Genomic DNA, 20,192 nt, shown 5'->3' on the forward strand with positions numbered 1-20,192 from the left:
AGTTGCTGCTTCACATGGAGTTTCATAAAGGGCTTCTCTCTGTGAGCTCCTTTGAGTTATCCCATGCAGCTTTAAGCTGTTCACCTCAATATGTGTGTGCCACACCTCTGTTGTTCTGGTGGAAGTATATGCCACTTCTGGGATGCCCACTTCCAGTGCCATATTTGAAGTTCAATTGCTGCCAGCCACAAATACCCCCTTCACCGTGCCCCTAGAGGGAGGGAAATGAAAGCCAAAAGCTGCTGAGGGCACAGGCAACAAGACATTAGAAATACGAGCTCACATTTCGAAATGGATTGCTATTTTACATCGTCAATTCTGTACTGGTTGCCCATCCTGAGTGCCTCACCATCCTACAACCCTCTCTAAGGGAGTGCTACTCTTAAGCTAATGCCCAACGTTGCACAGCATCTTGCTATTGTTCGATATGGCAGCATCATGTACTGGAAAGCCTCAAAGAGTTAGAAAACATTACGGAACAACAGCAAAAGTGAGCAAAAAAAAAACAAATTTAGCTGCATTCGCTTGTGGGAGTAAATAGGGACTACTTGACCTTTAATCAACAACAAAATTTAGTCAGTAAATGATCATTGCATCCTGCTCCTATCTACTGGAACCGGGTGTAAATTAAATCTTGTCCGACATTTTTTTTTATTATTCAGTCATGGGATGTGGGTATCGTTGACTAGGTCAGCATTTATTGCCTGTCACTAATTGCCCAGACGGCAGTTTAGAGTCAACCACATTGCTGTGGGTCTGGAGTCACATGTAGGCCAGGCCAGGTAAGGATGGTAGTTTCCTTCCCTAAAGGATACTAGTCAATCCGATGAGATTTTCCCAACAATCGATAATGGATTCACAGTCATCATTAAACCCTTAATTCCAAATAAATAAAAAATTGAACTGAAATGCCACCAGCTGCCGTAGCAGGATTCAAACCCAGATCCCCAGCACATTTCCTTGGTCTCTAGATTAATAGCCAAACAATAGCACTACTCAGCTATCTCCTCCCAGTTGTGCCCACTACTGCATTACTCTATCGTGCTGAAGGTGATTTATTCTGTACAATGACCTTATCTTCTTTCTTGAAAGCCGCTCTCCCAGCCCTTCAGCATCCAGCACATCCTTGTTGCTTGCTACAGAACACAGACTACGAGGACTCGGTGACACACTTTGTCTGGACTGGACTGTAGGAATCCCTTCCATCCAAGCATTAGAACTGCATCTTCAGGAGGCCAATTGTCTACTATATGATAACCCTGATGGAGAGTGGGCTGTATTGTATCTACCCTTGGAATCATCAGGTATAAATATGTAAGTTAGCTCGCTGAGCTGGAAGGTTTGTTTTCAGATGTTTCGGCACCATGACGAGGTGACATCATCACTGTGTCATGGTGACGAAACGTCTGAAAACAAACCTTCCAGCTCAGCGAGCTAACTTACATACTTATCATTAACCTGAACTACAAAATCTTCTCAAAAATCACTAATCATCAGGAATTTTTGCAGAGAAGAACCTTTGTCCTCCGTAACCATCCTCATGAGGCATCTAACCTATAATCGGCGTTCCTGGAAGCTTCCAGGTTACATGGTGCAGACTTCAAAGCTGTAATACTGATGACCACAGACATTGCCCTTTTCAGTTGGTGAAGTCAGTTCTGTTTCAATAAGGTGCTCTCAACACAACAGGCGTACAGTTGATCGCACTCCACACCTGAGACAAGCCAGCTATGTTGGCGAGGACTATTGCCTAGACTACAATGCTGATCTTGAAACAGGGAAACAAGCTAAAACAGTTGATCTGGCACAAATTTCATCATCAACAGCCTTGATCCCACACAGGTTCCCAGTGAGAACCCTGGAAGGGGCCAGATGGATCAATGTGCACTACACGTGGTCACCCAGCTCTTCTGGTCACTGTCCTGCTACAGCAGATGGCATTGCTCTGCTTCTGAGTCCTGGGCCTTCCCTGGCCTGAGGTGGTAATGTGCCTTTCACACAACTGGAGAAAATGGTATCAAAGATTTGAATCAGAATTAGATATCTTTTTGATTAAAGACTTTACTGTCACATTTACTCAAGTATAGGAATACATGGGTACAGTGAAAAGGGTAGAAAGTTACCATACTCTGACACCATCTTGATTCCAAAACCAAGATATTTTTTTAAAAAGCAGCAGAAACAAAAGACAAAAAAAGGTAAGAAAAACGTCCAGATATTAAAGTCTAAGTCTTATCTCCATGATGCTGTTTGGAACTGTCGATGCAGGCAGCCAGACCGAGCCATAGCCTGAAGACGTGGCCAGCCAGCAGGTCTTGTATTGATCACCAGGAGCAGCCAGTTCCTTGTTGCAGCTGACGCTGCCTCCGATCGTGGCAGGAGGGTCGCCATCACCACTGCTGCCAGCTCTGACTGGCAGGTGGGTCTCCAATAACCAGGAGAAGCCAGGTCTGCCACTGCTGCCTCTGACTGTCAGGAGGCTGTGCCCATCCTACACACGGCCCACTCTCACTGTTCTCTCTGACTGTCAGGAGGCTGTTCCCCATCCTGCACACGGCCCACTCTCACTGTTCTCTCTGACTGTCAGGAGGCTGTTCCCCATCCTACACACGGCCCACTCTCACTGCTCTCTCTGACTGTCAGGAGGCTGTTCCCCATCCTACACACGGCCCACACTCACTGCTCTCTCTGACTGTCAGGAGGCTGTGCCCATCCTACACACGGCCCACTCTCACTGTTCTCTCTGACTGTCAGGAGGCTGTTCCCCATCCTACACACGGCCCACTCTCACTGCTCTCTCTGACTGTCAGGAGGCTGTGCCCATCCTACACACGGCCCACTCTCAATGCTCTCTCTGACTGTCAGGAGGCTGTTCCCCATCCTACACACGGCCCACACTCACTGCTCTCTCTGACTGTCAGGAGGCTGTGCCCATCCTGTACACGGCCCACACTCACTGCTCTCTCTGACTGTCAGGAGGCTGTTCCCCATCCTATACACGGCCCACACTCACTGCTCTCTCTGACTGTCAGGAGGCTGTTCCCCATCCTACACACGGCCCACTCTCACTGCTCTCTCTGACTGTCAGGAGGCTGTGCCAATCCTGTACACGGCCCACACTCACTGCTCTCTCTGACTGTCAGGAGGCTGTTCCCCATCCTACACACGGCCCACACTCACTGCTCTCTCTGACTGTCAGGAGGCTGTTCCCCATCCTGTACATGGCCCACACTCACTGCTCTCTCTGACTGTCAGGAGGCTGTTCCCCATCCTACACACGGCCCACACTCACTGCTCTCTCTGACTGTCAGGAGGCTGTTCCCCATCCTACACACGGCCCACACTCACTGATCTCTCTAACTGTCAGGAGGCTGTTCCCCATCCTACACACGGCCCACTCTCACTGCTCTCTCTGACTGTCAGGAGGCTGTTCCCCATCCTACACACGGCCCACACTCACTGCTCTCTCTAACTGTCAGGAGGCTGTTCCCCATCCTACACACGGCCCACACTCACTGCTCTCTCTGACTGTCAGGAGGCTGTTCCCCATCCTACACACGGCCCACACTCACTGCTCTCTCTGACTGTCAGGAGGCTTTTCCCCATCCTACACACGGCCCACTCTCACTGCTCTCTCTGACTGTCAGGAGGCTGTTCCCCATCCTACACACGGTCCACACTCACTGCTCTCTTTGACTGTCAGGAGGCTGTGCCCATCCTGTACACGGCCCACACTCACTGCTCTCTCTGACTGTCAGGAGGCTATTCCCCATCCTGCACACGGCCCACACTCACTGCTCTCTCTGACTGTCAGGAGGCTGTTCCCCATCCTACACACGGCCCACTCTCACTGCTCTCTCTGACTGTCAGGAGGCTGTTCCCCATCCTACACACGGCCCACTCTCACTGCTCTCTATGACTGTTAGGAGGCTGTTCCCCATCCTACACACGGCCCACACTCACTGCTCTCTCTGACTGTCAGGAGGCTGTTCCCCATCCTACACACGGCCCACACTCACTGCTCTCTCTGACTGTCAGGAGGCTGTTCCCCATCCTACACACGGCCCACACTCACTGCTCTCTCTGACTGTCAGGAGGCTGTTCCCCATCCTACACACGGCCCACACTCACTGCTGTCTATAACTGTCAGGAGGGTGTTCCCCATCCTGTACACGGCCCACTCTCACTGTTGCGCGAATGCTGCTGATTCACACACCACAAAAGGCGGTGAAAAAAAAACGAGAAAAAAAAACGAAAGAAAACACCACAGAAAGAAAGAGCAGAAGTGGAAAGAGCAACAAAGAATGAAAGTAGGTGGAAGTGGACAAGCCCTGAGCTAAGGATCCCACAAACAAATCTGCCATTCCATCTTGATAGATCATAGAATCCCCTCAGCCCAACATGTCCACACTGAGCCTCCAAACAGTATCCCACCCAGACCCGTTCCCCTCCCCTATTCCTCTCCATTTTACCTCTGACTAATGCACCTAACCTACACACCTCTGAACACTACGGGCAATTTAGCATATCCAATTCATCTAACCTGCACATCTTTGGATCGTGGGAAGAAACCAGACCACTCGGAGGTAACCCACACAGCCACGGGGAGAATGTGCAAACTCCACACAGTCAGTCTGGAATCAAACCTGGGCCCCTGGTGCTGTGAGGCAGCAGTACTAACCATTGAGCCACCAATCTGGGCATTCTATCACTCCTCTGTATCCTGAATGGACCTTCAGCTGTGACGTTTTCATATGGAGCCAGTCCAGCAGCCCCTGCAGGTTGTTACTGGTGCATCAGTTCCTCATTAGTATCTCTGTGTTTTTGTTATTGTATGACCACGGAGAGGAAGACCCCGCTTTGGTTAGATCCACTGGTCATAGTCCCAGCCATTCTGTAGGGGGGAATATCAATAAACAAAAGGGTTTGTAGTAACGCAAGCAATCAGCATTTGAATCACTCAGAAATAATAGTTTGGAGCAGACCTCTACATAGTGGGATACGGAAGACTCTGACAAGAAGAGGGATGGAATGCTTCTGTATTGACGTAGTGGACTTCATTTTAATGTATCCAGCACAACTGGGCGGCACGGTGGCACAGTGGTTAGCACTGCTGCCTCACAGCGCCAGAGACCCGGGTTCAATTCCCGCCTCAGGCGACTGACTGTGTGGAGTTTGCACATTCTCCCCGTGTCTGTGTGGGTTCCCTCCGGGTGCTCCGGTTTCCTCCCACAGTCCAAAGATGTGCAGGTCAGGTGAATTGGCCATGCTAAATTGCCCGTAATGTTAGGTTAGGGGTATGGGTGGGTTGCGCTTCAGCGGGGCGGTGTGGACTTGTTGGGCCGAAGGGCCTGTTTCCACACTGTAGGTAATCTAAAAAAGTCTAGTCCCACAAATTCAGTCAGCCGTTGTAACGGCAGTGAGATGATTGAAAGCTTTTCCCCCAACTCCACCATCACCATTTACTTCAAGCTAAAAAGGCAGCAGTGAATACAAAAACATGTTGGTCAATACTTGGTTCAAAGGTCAGAGGGAATCAGTTCCAAGTCTTTGTCAATGCATGAGCACTTGGTCTGTCTTTATGAATTATGACCTGCAGGTGACCACACTGTTAAGACTGACTGTGATTACTTCTACTTCACAGAAATGACTCTGATCAATCTGAGATACCAGTGATGTAGTCAGGATTGCTTGTGTCCCACACAGTTGGACTCTGCATGGGAAAGGTTCAGAGGGATATAAGCCAAATAGGACTAGTTTGGTTCAGGATATCATCAGCATAGTCAAATTGGACCGAAGGGCCTGTTTCCGTGCTGTATGACTGCCTTTGAAGGGCCTCATATTGTTCGCGGGCAGAGCCTGTGTGCTCAGACAGAAACAAGAACTCTTACACCACCCCCCTGCTGGTGTGGTCACTGCAGTTTTCCAGTTCCATTGCGCCTTTGCAATTGAGATGAGGAAGGAAGGTAATTCAGGTCACAGGTTCAGCCTAGTAATCTACCAGCCCCCACAAACCTACATGTTCTTTCATCCTTGCACTCGATGTTAACCCTCAGTTTCTATTTGTTTCCACCTTCATCTTTCATTTACATCTCTTTCTGCAATCATTCACGCCTGAGGCCCTGGTCTTCAGCTCAGCCATGCTACCCATTATATTGGACTGTCCACCCCTTTGAAGCCAAGATGGTGTTCACTGAAAATGTTGTCTGACTGACTGTCAGCTCCTACTTTCATATGTTGAGTTTCCTCCATCCATTTATTGTCCAGACAGCAGCCCAGCGTGTTGTCTCCAACCTCAGAATTGACTTGCCCAATTTCTCTACCACAGCGGTGGTTCTGTTAGGCCTGCCTTGACTTTAAGTGCGCAGATCCCCATCAGGATTAAGTGTGACCCACACTCTGACCAACTTGGAACAGCGACTCTAACTAATGAGTGATATAGCAACCCCTGACCAATGAGTGGCTTGAATCCTTACTGATACCTGTACTATTCTCCTCTTGACTTACTTCAACTCCCCAGGCTGAATGGAACTGCAGGACAGGTCAAATCCAGGCAAACTGGGACTAGTTCAGTTTAGGAAACCTGGACAGCATGAACAATTTGGGTCGAAGGGCCTGTTTCTGCGCTGTATGACTCTGTGACTGGCCATGGGCCCACTCCCTGGACTGCAACAACACCGAACCTGGAGTGAGATCAGATGCAGCCTTTGACTGATTGTGCACCATCTCCCACAAGGCAGTCTGGCAGCAGTATCACACTGTGAAATGTCGGGCACTCCAAGGAGGAGCCTTGATGTAGAGAACAATACTCCAATCCCAGACTTCAGAATGTGCCTGGATGATGTGGTAAGTCTGGTACAGGTCTGATGTCATCCTCCATGGGTAAGGTTCACAGCTGATGGAGCACACCCTGAGATGAGGGGGGCTGCTGAGGAGGATGAAGGCCAAGTGCAGCAAGTGGTAAACTAGAGCTCGCAGGCTCCTGCTCACACTCTGACGTCAGGAATTCTCACTGTCGAGTTTCTCTCAGCCACATGGGAGGATAGAGAAAGTGCATGTAAATAAGGCTGTAATGAAATGTGAATAGATGCAAATATACCTTTTGCCACACACTAATGAAATTCTCAACTTGCCAATGAAACCTTGAACTTATATTTTTGTGAACATCAAAAATCTCATTTTATTTTTAAATTTGGAGATCTTTTCCCGACTACCTCACCATTTACCCAACTCTTCAGGAGCTGGGAGCATTCAGTCAGTATTTCTGTTGGTGTTCCTTGATCTAAATATAACTGCATCATTCCTGGACTGATGTCTGCTGCTGTCTCAAACACTGCACCAGTCTGCACTTCATCTACAGATGTTGTATAATCCACATGACCAGAGGTGTTACGACACACTTTCGGGGCAGGACTTGAACCTGTGAGATACTGTCAACTTCCATAACATTTCATGGATTGAAAGAACCAGCAATAACCTTTTCTGGAATAAACTGTTTCTTGAGATAAAGGGACAAGGGATTAAAAGCAATATGCCAATTGTGACAACGTGACGATACACCATGCCTGGAGTGTGTCACAAGAAATCAAATATCAGAATGATCCTAACACAGCCTGCTCTGTGAGTACTGCAGAGGCATCAGAGAACATTGCAATGACTAGTGAGGATCCAATCTCTAAACTGCAGGAAAGAATCTTGGACCAATGAAACTCTTATCACTAAACTACTATAAATATAACACTAACTCCTGATGATTCAGTCTCGAATATGACATTCCCTTTGAATCAAATTGATAAATAATACCAAATGGAAAGTAAACATAATATACCAGTCAGGATCTAATCAGTAAACTATTAGAAACACAACACTTATAGATGGATTCAGTCATTAACCATTCTAATTATTCTAGTCGAAGATCTAGTAACTGAACCACAGTAAGTATCAGCATGTCAAAGACAGATTATCTGTTTGTTATTAAATTGCCATTGTGAGAGTTTGTTTATTGCAAATCAGCTCCTTCATGACAACAATGACCCTACTTGGGAAAATGACTTCATTGTGAAAAACACAACATAAATGCAAGTCTAATGCTTCAAACATAATGGGCACACACGATGCTCCAATCATTAAATTACTGTAAATACAATACACCAGTGAGAACCCAATCATTAACCAGTATAAATATAAAGCACACTGGTGAGGACTTTATGAATTAACTATAGTAATTGGGAGCAATAATAAGCACCAAGGCACGAAACCACTGCCATCATAAACCTGAATTGCAAGGATCCAGTTGCTGAACTATAACAAATATAACATGGACATTTGAAATCCTGTTCCAAACTACAGTAAATATATCAGTGACAATCTAGTCAGCACAAAGCACTGTGTATAAAGCACACTAATAAGAAAGCAACGATGGTAAATAAAACATTCACCAGTGATTACCTAGTCACTAAACTACAGTAAGTATAACACTCATGCATGAAGTTATCGTTACAAACTATGACAAAAACAACACCAGTGAGCAGTCCATCATTCAATGGGGAAAACACTCCACTGTTGTTGGAACCATACCTAGCTCATAGGAAAATGGTTGTAGTTGTTAGAGGTCAGTCATCTCATCTCTAGGACATCTCTGAGGGAGTTCCTCAGGGTAGTGTCCTATGCGCAACCAACTCCAGCTGCTTCATCAATGACCTTCACTCCATCATAAGGTCAGAAGTGAGGATGTTCACCGAGGATTACACAATCATCAGCACCATTCTTGACTCCTCAAATGCTGTGGAAGTCTAGGTCGAAATGCAGCAAGACTTGACAACACCCAGGCTTGGGCTGACAAGTGACAATTAACGCTTGTGCACACAAATGGCCAGCAATGACCATCTCCTATAAGAGGCAATCCAACCATCACCCCTCAACATGTCATGAAGAATGGAGGGATCAATGACCAATGGCATCGATTTAAGGTAGAGGGCTGGAGGTTTCTGGGGGATGTGAGGAAAACATTTTTCACCCAGACTACACTGGGACTCTGGAACTCACTGTCTGTAAAAGGCAGAAACCTTCATAGTGCTGAAAAATGAGATTAGAATATTTAGGTGGTTGTTTTTGACCCGATGGGCTGAAGGGCCTTTTTTCTGTGACGTAGATTCTGTTCGAAACATTCTTGCCTTAATTCAATCTCTTCCATCTTCAAGTAGCGGACCCACCCATAGTCCAGTATCAATGCAAGAAACAAAATTTAAAGAAATTTTTAAAAATTATTTTGTTCGCACATCTTTCTGAGTCAAGTGGGAATTGCACCTGGATCTTTCGGCCCAGCAGTGAGGGTACCATTACTGCAATACAAAAGTCCCTAAAACATCAAAGCACATCAGACTTCTCTGATCAAATAATCATGACCTGACTGAATAAATTAGACCAAATAATTGCATCCTTACTTGTATGGTACTAATTTTAATGGAAAGGGAGAATACAGAGAGATTACAAATAAAGACAAAGAGACAATTAGGAGGGGAAGTGGTAAAATGAAGCTAAATTATCAAGGAGCTTAACACAAAATATTAGGTGGATTGACCGCGCCTAATTAGATTAGATTAGATTAGATTAGATTACTTACAGTGTGGAAACAGGCCCTTCGGCCCAACAAGTCCACACCGCCCCGCCGAAGCGCAACCCACCCATACCACTACATCTCCCCCTTACCTAACACTAGGGGCAATTTAGCATGGCCAATTCACCTGACCTGCACATCTTTGGAGTGTGGGAGGAAACCGGAGCACCCGGAGGAAACCCACGCAGACATGGGGAGAATTACCCCATAGTGTCCAGGCATTTGTAGGGTAAGTGTGTTAGCCATGGGAAATGCAAGGTTACAGTGATGGGGTAGGGGGATGGGCCTGGGTGGGATGCTGTTTGGAGGGTCAGTGTGGACTCAGTGGCCTGTTTCCACACTATAGGGATTCTATCCTAAGCAGTTGTCATAGAAGTAGGACCACTTAATACTGGGCACTAGAACATCATAGGCTACACTAAAGACATGGCAGATTAAGTAATGACTTTGCTTCAGTATGGCCCAGGACATTGGTTCTTATGGCACAGTAGTAGTGTCCCTACCTCTGGGATGGAAGTCTTGGATTCAGCTCCACTTGCCTCCAGAATATGGCTGAACTGGTTGAGTTGAAAATAATTAGTGATTCAGAACAGGTGAAATTAGAATCAGGAAAACTGCTAACCACTGTGCCACCCTGTGAGACTGTGGAAGTAGCCAAGTATTTATCATGCTATAATGACAGCATTAAGGTTAATGTCAGCAAACATCTATTGAAACTGAGAAAGGCAGGCTAAGGCTATTTTCACATTTCAAGAGCTGGCCATTTAAACGACTTGATAGTGCCAGACCTTATGAGTACTTACATTGACTCAAACGTTCCTAACTCATACAGCATGGGATAAGGCTCTCGTCCAGTGAAAGTGGTCCTCATGGGTTTAGATTTGGGTTTCCCTCTGGATGAGCCATGTCCCATACCTAGTCCACCACTGGTGAAAACTGGATCTGTTGGGAAATGGGAAAGTTAGGAAAACAGCTAGAAACTGAAAATATAATAAGAGTACTCTGCACTGATTTCGAAAGGGAAGATCACATTTGACCACACTTGCAGAATTCTTGAAGAAATTTACAGAAAGAGTTGGTAAGAACACACAAGTTAACAATGAGCCTGATTTTAACTTACTGCAATGGGTTCAACTGAGTTAAAATTGAATCTCTAAAGTGCCATTGATAAAGTATAACACATAGATTAAAGTTGAGAACAAAGAAATGGGAAACAAGTACCTGAATGAGTCATGAGCTGACTGCAAACCAGAAAACAAAAACTGGAGACCTTCAGATTGACAAATGATGAAAATTAGTGTTTTACAAAGACTGGTGCCAGAGCCACTATTAGTCATTATTTACAGCAGTAAGGTAATAGATGCAGTTTATCTGGATGTTCGAAAGGGCTTTGAAAATGGGCCTCATAACAGTCTCATAGTGCATAATGTCAGAGCATGGGAGACAAATGGCTGGATGATCACCCAATGGCTTCCAGGAAGCAGAAGTCAGGAGTAAGAAATAAACAGACCGAGTCCTCTTGTAGGGAAGAGTCTAACCAGAGGCCATCAATACAAGACAGTCAACAAGATAATTCAGAGAGAGTCATAGAGAATGGAATGTGGAATGCGGTACTACAGAGAGTCATAGAGGTGTGCAGCATGGAAACAGGCCCTTCAGAATAGTGCAGATGCATTTAAGGGGAGATTAGACAATAAGATTGTCGTGATGATAGATTTTGATAAGACAAGGTAGGACACTCATGCGGAGCAGAAACGTTACCTTGGGCTTAAAGTACATCACCTGACTGTTCAAAGTTGACATTACATGAGCTGCAAACCATATCCAAAATTATTCCAAAATGCGATGTCGCCCCCGATGTTTTCAATTTCAGTTAATATCTACAAATGTCATATGGTGTCAAACACATAGCCTGAGCAGTTTCGCCCATTCCCAGCCCCTTGGTGTACAATAACTATTCAGCCTGTTCCTCACTCCACCTTTTGCTGGAAGATCAGCCTGGGACCATCCAGTAAAGCAGCTACCGACATCCTGGCGTTGATCAAGATGACACTTGACATCGTTTTCCAGCCTGCACTGAAAAGGAGCATTGCTGAAGGGGGTGGACAACAGTGTCCTCCCGACTGTAGACATGGCGAGACTCAGGGCATGTATGAGGAATTGGTTTGGGGGGGGGGGGGGAGGAGGGGAGGAAGGGACCTGCTCACCGCCAACTTTTGCCTTGACTGTTGCTGTGTCTGTGACACTGGGGAAGTGTACAACTATTATAAATGTTTGGCATCTTATGTTATACTTTGGAATCCCTATTGATATTGGTGAGGGCGCCCATGTCCAAGCACATACTCGATATTTGTTTAACTCTATCAAGCCAAGCGGTGTGTCTGTGCTGATACAGTGTCTCCTCAGACATCTCAGCCTCCACTCTCAGCACAGTGGAAGTCCCACTCTCACTGTAGACTGACTGGTTGCGAATTGTGATTGACATCCAACAGACCGAGAGAGGGCCGGATTGCTCCAGTCCCTGATTCGTCGCTAGAAATGCCAGTCAAAACGGTTCGCTCAGTGTTCCCTAATATTCCTCCCTTTTTGTCTGCAGGATGCTCGGTTCCTGTCTACGTCTGTATTCGAGTGGGAGGAGTGAAGACGGTGCAGGAATGAGATTTGGACAGGTTTTACATCAGTGATGTTATTCTCTGAGTCAGGCGGGTCAGACTGTCCAGAGGGGACTCAGGAAGGGAACAGTAGAGAGGCTTCTGTGCGTTGTGTGTTGAATTGTTTGGCTGGAGCTCAGTGTTGGATATTGAGAGTGTTTATTGGAAACTGCGATTACACACACCATCTCCTTTCTGATTTGACAGGGACGATGAAAACGCTGCAGCATGTCCGAGGCCCCTTATAGAAAACCTACCTCAGACCAAAACCCATTTCCAGTAAGAGGTACTCTCTGAGAAGGCCGGGCGGAACGTAAGTGGCTAGTTCCATGTACAGTAATTACATTTTGTTATGATCCAGGAATAACCTTAACGTAATCTTGCAACCATGACAGAAGACCAAGATTGATGTGGTTTCCATTGGTTTTACCCTGACAGATTTGGGCTGAAAATAAAACTTCGCTCCGGGGAAATTGTTCATCATAACTTACTAAATTTACCCAAAAAAACAGTGACAGTCACACTCCAGCTCAGTCATTGTGTCTGATGAGAACCGCCATACTGTGCTGAGTGTGATTTGCAACGTTTTCATGCTTCAATGTTTTATTAACTCGTTCGTTGCTTTATCCAGAAGAGGGGGAAAAGTGGTTGACTGCCATATAAATTTAAATGCCACGTGAGTGGTTGAAATGAGTTCGATTGACGGTCCTTTTTCACAATTATTTAAGTCTGAGTTTTAGTTTTCAGCCGGATACTTGCAGAGACAGGAGTGAGTGTGTGTGTGTGTGTGTGTGGGGGGGGGGGGGGGGGGGGGTGCGTGGGAATGGGATTTTAACGGAGGGTCTCCCAGCTGTAACAGGTAAGAAGCTGGTTAGCAGGACTGGGAGCTCAGAGGAATAGTCCCAGACATTCAAAACAAGGTAGATCTGTGAAGGTGAAGGGAAGGAGGGACCAGGGCTAGGAGGAGAGCAGTCTCCACTTTTGATAGCCAGGATGCAATCAGAAATCCTGGGGCCGGGGAGATTGAAGTTATTTGTGTAGCTTCTGGAGGAGCACGCCAGCTTTCAGCCCACAAAAAAAAACAAAACATGGATTAATTTCCACACTGGACATCTTGTTGGCGCAATGTTTCTTGTTATTTCTTTTTTGCCCCCACACATTTTTTGAACTATAATGATAGTATGTTGTTCGATTTCCAAAGCTGAACTCAGCCGCCTTCCAGCTGGTTTTCTACTCAGCTCCTCAATAGGGGTACAATTCCGAACTGCAGACACACAGCAGCACTACAATGAGCAGGACGGGGCAATTGTCCCATCCGTCTACCTCTGTCTGTTCTTCAAGCGGCAATTAAGGTTAAAGTTCTTATTTTAATATGCATTGTTCGTGTGTTCTTTGATAGTTGATCAACACTTTTTCAGTCCATCTGTGTTATTCTGTCACCTTCTGAAGTTAAGGTATTATTCTGTCACATAAAAGAAACAGGAGACAGACATTGAGACGGTTTTGAGAAAGATTCTTAATCAGTATTTGGGGGTGTAGTGAATTGCACTTAACCATAAAACAAATAGAAATTTCTTGAATGACAGGAATGTACATTGAAACACAACAATGGGGATATTTTAAATCTGCAGCAGTGATTCTTAAACTAATTTCTGATATGACACTATTTGAATACCTGAACATTAACATGAACCCAAATGTGAATAACAGCAATAAATCGGCATAGTAATATTCAAAATACAATTATACATCAACATGTAAAATGCATCATACCAATAATAAAGTTTGTTTTGAAAGCACTTTGTAAAAATCTTAACTTTTATACATTCATAATTTTGTTATCAATCCACTCCAACTCATGGATTTTGACCAGGAAATGCATCTTGAGATGTCCAATGTTAGGGCTAAGTTCGCTGTGCCAGGGTGATTGGAATTGAGCTCAGCTAGGTGTCAACTCAGACCAAATCCATCATTCCAAGTTAATGCTCAGGGCCAAGCCCCCAGACTCAGTACAGTAGCCACTTTCAGCTGCTTCACAATGGAGTCTTGCTGGAGTGACATTGGGAGGTCAGGAAAGCCCGTCCCTGAGCTGCATGTCTGTTACCTTCAAAGCTAATGGGATCTTGATGGGATTATAAGAAAAGCATTTGTATTTACATCAGAATGTGCTTAGTGAGACCACATCTGGAGTACTGTACACACAATAGGTCATCTTTCTGCTTTGTAAATGTGAAAGCTAAAGTAAGTGCTTTGGAAGCTGTTCAGAAACGGTTTTAGTACATATTGGACAGGTTTTTAACCAATCTATTTGGGTATGTTATGACATGTTGAGCGATAGGGAACAAGCACTGCACTCCAAGAGCCGCCTTTTAGGTGCAGTCAGCAAGACTCGAACTTGTATTGGAAAACACTAATCAATTTCAACCTCAGTGCTTTAACCATTCAACCAAGGTAATCCAGAAAGATCCGTCTGTGTCTTATTCATGAAGTTAAGAACAGATATGGGCAAGGAAGCTGACAGTCTTGCTAAGTTGGACTGATGACAGCGGCAATGAAGTTGGGACCTTCACTCAGTTGAAAAGACAGGAGCAGGGACGTTTAATTAAGTGAAGGCTCTGATTATTTAGATTAGATTACTTACAGGGTGGAAACAGGCCCTTCAGCCCAACAAGTCCACACCGACCCTCTGAAGAGCAACCCACCTAGACCCATTCCCCTACACCTAACACTACAGTGTAAATTTAGCATGGCCAATTCACCTAACCTGCACATCTTTGTGACTGTGGGAGGAAACCGGAGCAAACCGACGCAGACACGGGGAGAATGTGCAAACCCCGCACAGAGGTGGGAATTGAACCCGGGTCTCTAACGCTGTGAGGCAGCAGTGCTAACCACTGTGCTGCCAGAATTACTTTAATGGCTGATATTGAGCAATACCTAATCATGCGAATAAAACAAAACAGTTTAAGTTAGTATTTATTTAATATGTTTGTAGTTTAGTTTAAGTTAAAGTTGGTATGTTTGTTCTGGTAGAATAGTAGATCATACATTAATAATAGCTGAAAATGTGTTGCTGGAAAAGCGCAGCAGGTCAGGCAGCATCCAAGGAACAGGAGAATCGACGTTTCGGGCATAAGCCCTTCTTCTCCTGCTCCTTGGATGCTGCCTGACCTGCTGCACTTTTCCAGCAACACATTTTCAGCTCTGATCTCCAGCATCTGCAGTCCTCACTTTCTCCTAATACATTAATAATAATACAGCGTTATGGCTTTGCTGTACTGTGTTTTTTTCTTTCTGTTTTGATGGTGTTACCCTTTTTGTATATAGATGTTTAAAAAGATTTAAAAAGGTTTTCAATAAAAATATTTTCGAAAAATAATAGCCTTCCGAGCATGTAACGTTTTGGTTTTATTTTGTTTTACAGGAAGATCAGATTGTATTAAACCTTACTGAGAATACAGGAAGAAAACATGGAACGGGTATATCCTACTCGTTATCAAAGGAAGGACTTCATAATACAGGCTGCTTCAAGTCTTCTTGAGGGGTGAGACTTTGGCAAAGCCTTAGTCCAGAGTGTCCTGGAGCCTAAGGGCATCTACATGGGGAAGAAACCATACAAGTGTGACATGTGTGGGTGGACCTTTGCACAGTGGTCGGAGTTAGTGAGTCATCACCGCATGCACACTGGGGAAAGGCCGTTTAAGTGTGAGGTGTGCAATAAGGCTTTCAGCCACTCGTCCAGTCTTGTGAAACATCGACACGTTCACACAGGCGAGAGGCCGTTCAAATGCAAAGGTTGCGAAAAGGCCTTCGCACAGGCTTCAACACTGCTGCAACACTGGCGTATCCACACGGGGGAGAGACCATTCAAGTGTAAGGTTTGTAACAAAGCATTCCTGAAGCAGTCACACCTGGTGGACCATCGACGGACCCACACAGAGGAGAAGGCATTCAAGTGCAAAGCCTGCAGCAAGGCGTTCCTAACTTCGACAGGCCTCCTGGAACATAAGTGCATTGGTAAAGGAGGGAAACTGTTTCGCTGCGAGATTTGCAGCAAAGATTTCTGCAGCTCTGCTTACCTTGTGGTGCACCAGCGCATCCACACTGGTGAGAGACCGTTCCGTTGTGAGGTGTGCCACAAAGGTTTCTGCAACGTATCGTACCTCCGGAAGCACCAGCGTACCCACACCGAGGAGAGACCGTTCCGGTGCAAGGTTTGTAATAAAGATTTCTGCAGCTCATCGTATCTCCGAACTCACCAGCGCAGCCACACAGACAACAGGCCCTTCAGGTGTGAGACTTGTGACAAAGATTTCTGTAGCTCGGCGTACCTTGTGGTCCACCAGCGCATCCACACGGGGGAGAGACCATTCAGGTGTGAGGTTTGTGACAAAGCTTTCTTGAGCTCTTCCTACTTCCTGAGACATCAGTGCATTCCGGCAGCTGACAAGCCGTTCAAATGTGAATTTTGCAACAAAGGTTTCACCGTGTTCCCAGACCTTCTGAAACACCAGCTCTCACACCAAGGTGACAGACGTTTTCAGTGCGATTTCTGTCAGAGCTGCTTCACCTACTCCTCCTCTCTAGAAATACACAGACACATTCACACTGCGTAGAAATTCTTCCATCCGTACCTTCGCAAAGTAGAAGAATACTTGATGCGATGACCTGGAATGTATTGCATAAGGAGGTGGAAGCATATTCAGTGGTAACTTTCAAAAGTAATTGCAAGGATTTGAAGGATTGTGAGGAAGGAGCACAGACAAGTGTCTCTTTTATAAAGCTATCAAAGGTCCAATGCTGTGAGATTCTACCATTCGACAACTCCAACATGACATCTAACAGAATTGTTTTGTTAACTACTCTCTTGCAGTATACTGGTATAACCACTCTCTGCAGGGGAATGTGAAGATTGTTTAGGCAAAGAATTATAAACAGGTGACACACCCAGAGTTACCTCCACTCTTGTGTTCATCTGTCGCCTTTAGTCACTTCTGACCCTTCACAGAAAAGTTTGGATAGTATGTGCCTGAACCTCGAATGTGTGCCATAAGAGGTTAGGAATTCCTTCAACACACTTGTAAAGTTCCTCGATTACTTTTCTTCCACATTTTTAAGCAAATTCCACAGTATGACTTCCTTAAGAAGTTCTTTCTTATCTAACTTTCTATTCAAACTCTGAAGCAATCTTTGCTTTCAACCTTTAAATTTTGATTTGGCCACAGGAATAATATCTGTCTGGCCATTGGTCAATTGTTATGGTTATATTGAACAGGCTCTCCACCCTATTGAATAGTGTGAGATATTTCCATACTGTGTTCATTAATGTACATTTGTAGCAGCACTATCACACAGGAATTTTGTTTTCAAATTTGTTTTCTGTTCAACTTTCTGTCGGATGAATTTAATTTTATTTGTTAATGTTTGAACAAAAACAACTAGCACCAATTGTTTTGTACTGAACATTCAAAATCAGAAAGGATTCCGAATTTGCTTGTGATATTGCACCCGTTAGCTCAGTTGGCCAGTGGGTTCCCAGTAATACTAACAGCGGGTTTAATTTCTATTGCAGCCAAGATAGTCCTAGGACCTGTCTTCTTGCCTTGCACCTAGAATGGAAGGCAGTGGTAAACCAGCAAGGGAGAGTTACCAAGACAACTACTGAAGATCCATGAGTGAAGGAATGTCAATCATGTCCCATTTGTTTAACTTCAGGAAGTTTTTTTTGCAAGTTTACGAATGAGAGGGGCAAAGCAATTATCTTTCCGTTGGATGTCTCGCCTCTTTCTGACAATATTGTGGATTGAATATTATCGTCAATTATCAAAGATTGATGAGGGCGACCTTCAGGGAAGCTGGCCTTTTACTTCAAGCAAAACTAACAGAATATATTTCCAGGGGACTGTCTCAATTCCAGGATTTCACTTAGTTCAACCTAATAGTGATATAACCGTGGAACAGGAAAACATCTTGGACATATAGGACCGGTCATCCAGAATTCTGTGAAACTTGGAGGAAAATACTCCCCAAGAGCTTTTAAATATCTTGGTTTTGGAAAATGATTTAAACATCAATGTTAGTAAAACAACTTGTGTTTGATCTTATTAGGTCACCTTCATGGCCATCACAGCCTGAGATGGGACTGAACCCCGTCGATCTAGCCCAGATGCAGGAACGCTACCACTGTGCTACAAGAACCCTCATTGTAGTTGTTGTTTCTCTGCTGACTAAATTTATACCTTGCAATAAATAGCTTTAGCCTAAAATAAGTGGTGTATTAGCATGCTGCTTTTTACATATTGAAATAAGGAACTTCCACTAAGCATCACTTATGTCTTCTGTTGTCGAATACAGTCACTCAATAAATTGTCATTGTTTCTGCTGCACCTTGCTCGCCCCTACTCGAAACCTTTCACTTTGATAATGTGTGTGGACCTGCCCAACGAACATACATCATTGCCACTAACCTGAACAAACATTCTGGAGGAAAGGAAAAGGTGAGGACTGCAGATGCTGAAGATCAGAGTCGAAGAGTGTAGTGCTGCAAAAGCACAGTCGGTCAGGCAGCATCTGAGGAGCTGTTTCGGGGGTAAGTCCTTCATCAGAAATTGACCTTTCCTGATGAAGGGCTTATGCCTGAAATGTCAACTGTCCTGCTCCTTGGATGCTGCCTTACCGGCTGTGCTTTTCCAGCACCACACTCTTCAGTTCTAGAGAAAAGGCCAATACATAAGTGGTTATCAGCATCTATGCAGCTAACTACACTATTAGTTGCTGGAAAAAGTGATGAATGTTTTTAATTATGATGCAATTGAGTAACCATTTGTGACTAAGAGTGCACCTTAAAACCTAACTGTAGTTATTAAATTATGACTTTTGTATACATATTTTAATCAACATCTTATGACAGTGATCGTCTGGAGCAGTTAGGACTGGAATCCAGACCACCTGTCTCAGAGGCAGGGACACTACTGCTGTATCACAAGAGCCCTCATTATGTATTTTACATTCTGGATCTTTTTCACATAACTTGCAAATTGAGCTATTTTCATCATTATTATCTTTACATCAGAGTTTGCCTTAGTTTTCACTATTTATACTTTCACGCTTGAGTATTTGACTTCTGCAGATTTAGAACAACTTGAGTAATTATAAAATGGCAGATAGGACCTGTTTCTCATACCCACTCCCTGCATGCCCAACATTTGCTGGCATTGGGTACTCGTGTGAGTACCAAGCACAAACCATGCATTTCCAACCTTGCTAGCTCCATTGTGGAGGTAGGCAGCTCCTCTGTCCCAACAATGTTCCATCAGAGTCACAGAGTTGCACAGCACGGAATCAGACCCTTCCATTCAACTTGTCTGCGCTAACCAAATTTCCTCAACTAATGTAGTCTCATTGGCCAACACTTGGCCCATAACTGTGTAAACCCCTCCAATCATATAAACATCCAGATGCCTTTTAAATGTTGTAATTGTACCAGCCTCCACCACTTCTTCTGGCAGCTCATTCCATACACGTACCACCCTCTGTGTGAAAAAGTTACCCCTTTGGTCGCTTTTAAATCTTACACCCTCTAGTTTTGGACTCCCCTACCTTGGGGAAAAAGACCTTGGCTATTCACCATATCCATGCCCCAGACTGATAACAAGAAAAATGCCAGAGTAATTTACCCTTCAAAGGTGATCTGGGCCATTCTTTCTTTGTTCCACTCAGCAGATTTTGTTTTGAATAAAATCACCAATATTGTCTGCCTTTAAATCCCTTGCCGGTGGGAATCACTTTCAGTACAAATTCCCCAACCAGCTCAAAAATGGTCTGTGTTTCTAATCGGGATCACACTGCTCCTATTGACCCTGGTATCAACCTTCAGTGTGCACTTGTCGGTCTCAGCCTTTTCTTACTGTAGTATTTTCTGTAGT

At 44.8% G+C, this 20,192-nt stretch overlaps 1 protein-coding gene and 1 long non-coding RNA gene across 8 annotated transcripts; one reads left to right on the forward strand and one right to left on the reverse strand.

Moving 5' to 3' along the window:
- Window positions 1–2,089: 2,089 nt before the first annotated feature.
- On the reverse strand, window positions 2,090–12,048 carry LOC140455479 (uncharacterized). The gene is made up of 3 exons (XR_011952868.1): window positions 11,596–12,048; window positions 10,420–10,558; window positions 2,090–4,894 (listed from the first exon to the last, which is right to left on the reverse strand). It is a non-coding gene; the product is annotated as an uncharacterized lncRNA (long non-coding RNA).
- Window positions 12,049–12,194: 146 nt separating this feature from the next.
- Window positions 12,195–18,564, forward strand: LOC140455478 (uncharacterized). 7 transcript variants are annotated; one of them, XM_072550402.1, is made up of 3 exons: window positions 12,195–12,285; window positions 12,475–12,580; window positions 15,692–18,564. In XM_072550402.1, the coding sequence occupies exon 3, from the start codon at window positions 15,867–15,869 to the stop codon at window positions 16,881–16,883; it is 1,017 nt and encodes a 338-aa protein (XP_072406503.1). In that variant the 5' UTR covers window positions 12,195–12,285; window positions 12,475–12,580; window positions 15,692–15,866; the 3' UTR covers window positions 16,884–18,564. The 7 variants fall into 7 exon arrangements, 6 of the variants coding, with proteins under 6 accessions (XP_072406503.1, XP_072406504.1, XP_072406505.1 ...); XM_072550403.1 differs by having other exon boundaries at window positions 12,215–12,318; XR_011952866.1 differs by having other exon boundaries at window positions 12,216–12,580; window positions 15,692–17,323; window positions 17,840–18,564.
- The last annotated feature ends 1,628 nt before the right edge of the window (window positions 18,565–20,192 follow it).

Source organism: Chiloscyllium punctatum, chromosome 30, assembly GCF_047496795.1.
Source record: "Chiloscyllium punctatum isolate Juve2018m chromosome 30, sChiPun1.3, whole genome shotgun sequence".
In the NCBI taxonomy this organism is placed as follows: domain Eukaryota; kingdom Metazoa; phylum Chordata; class Chondrichthyes; order Orectolobiformes; family Hemiscylliidae; genus Chiloscyllium; species Chiloscyllium punctatum.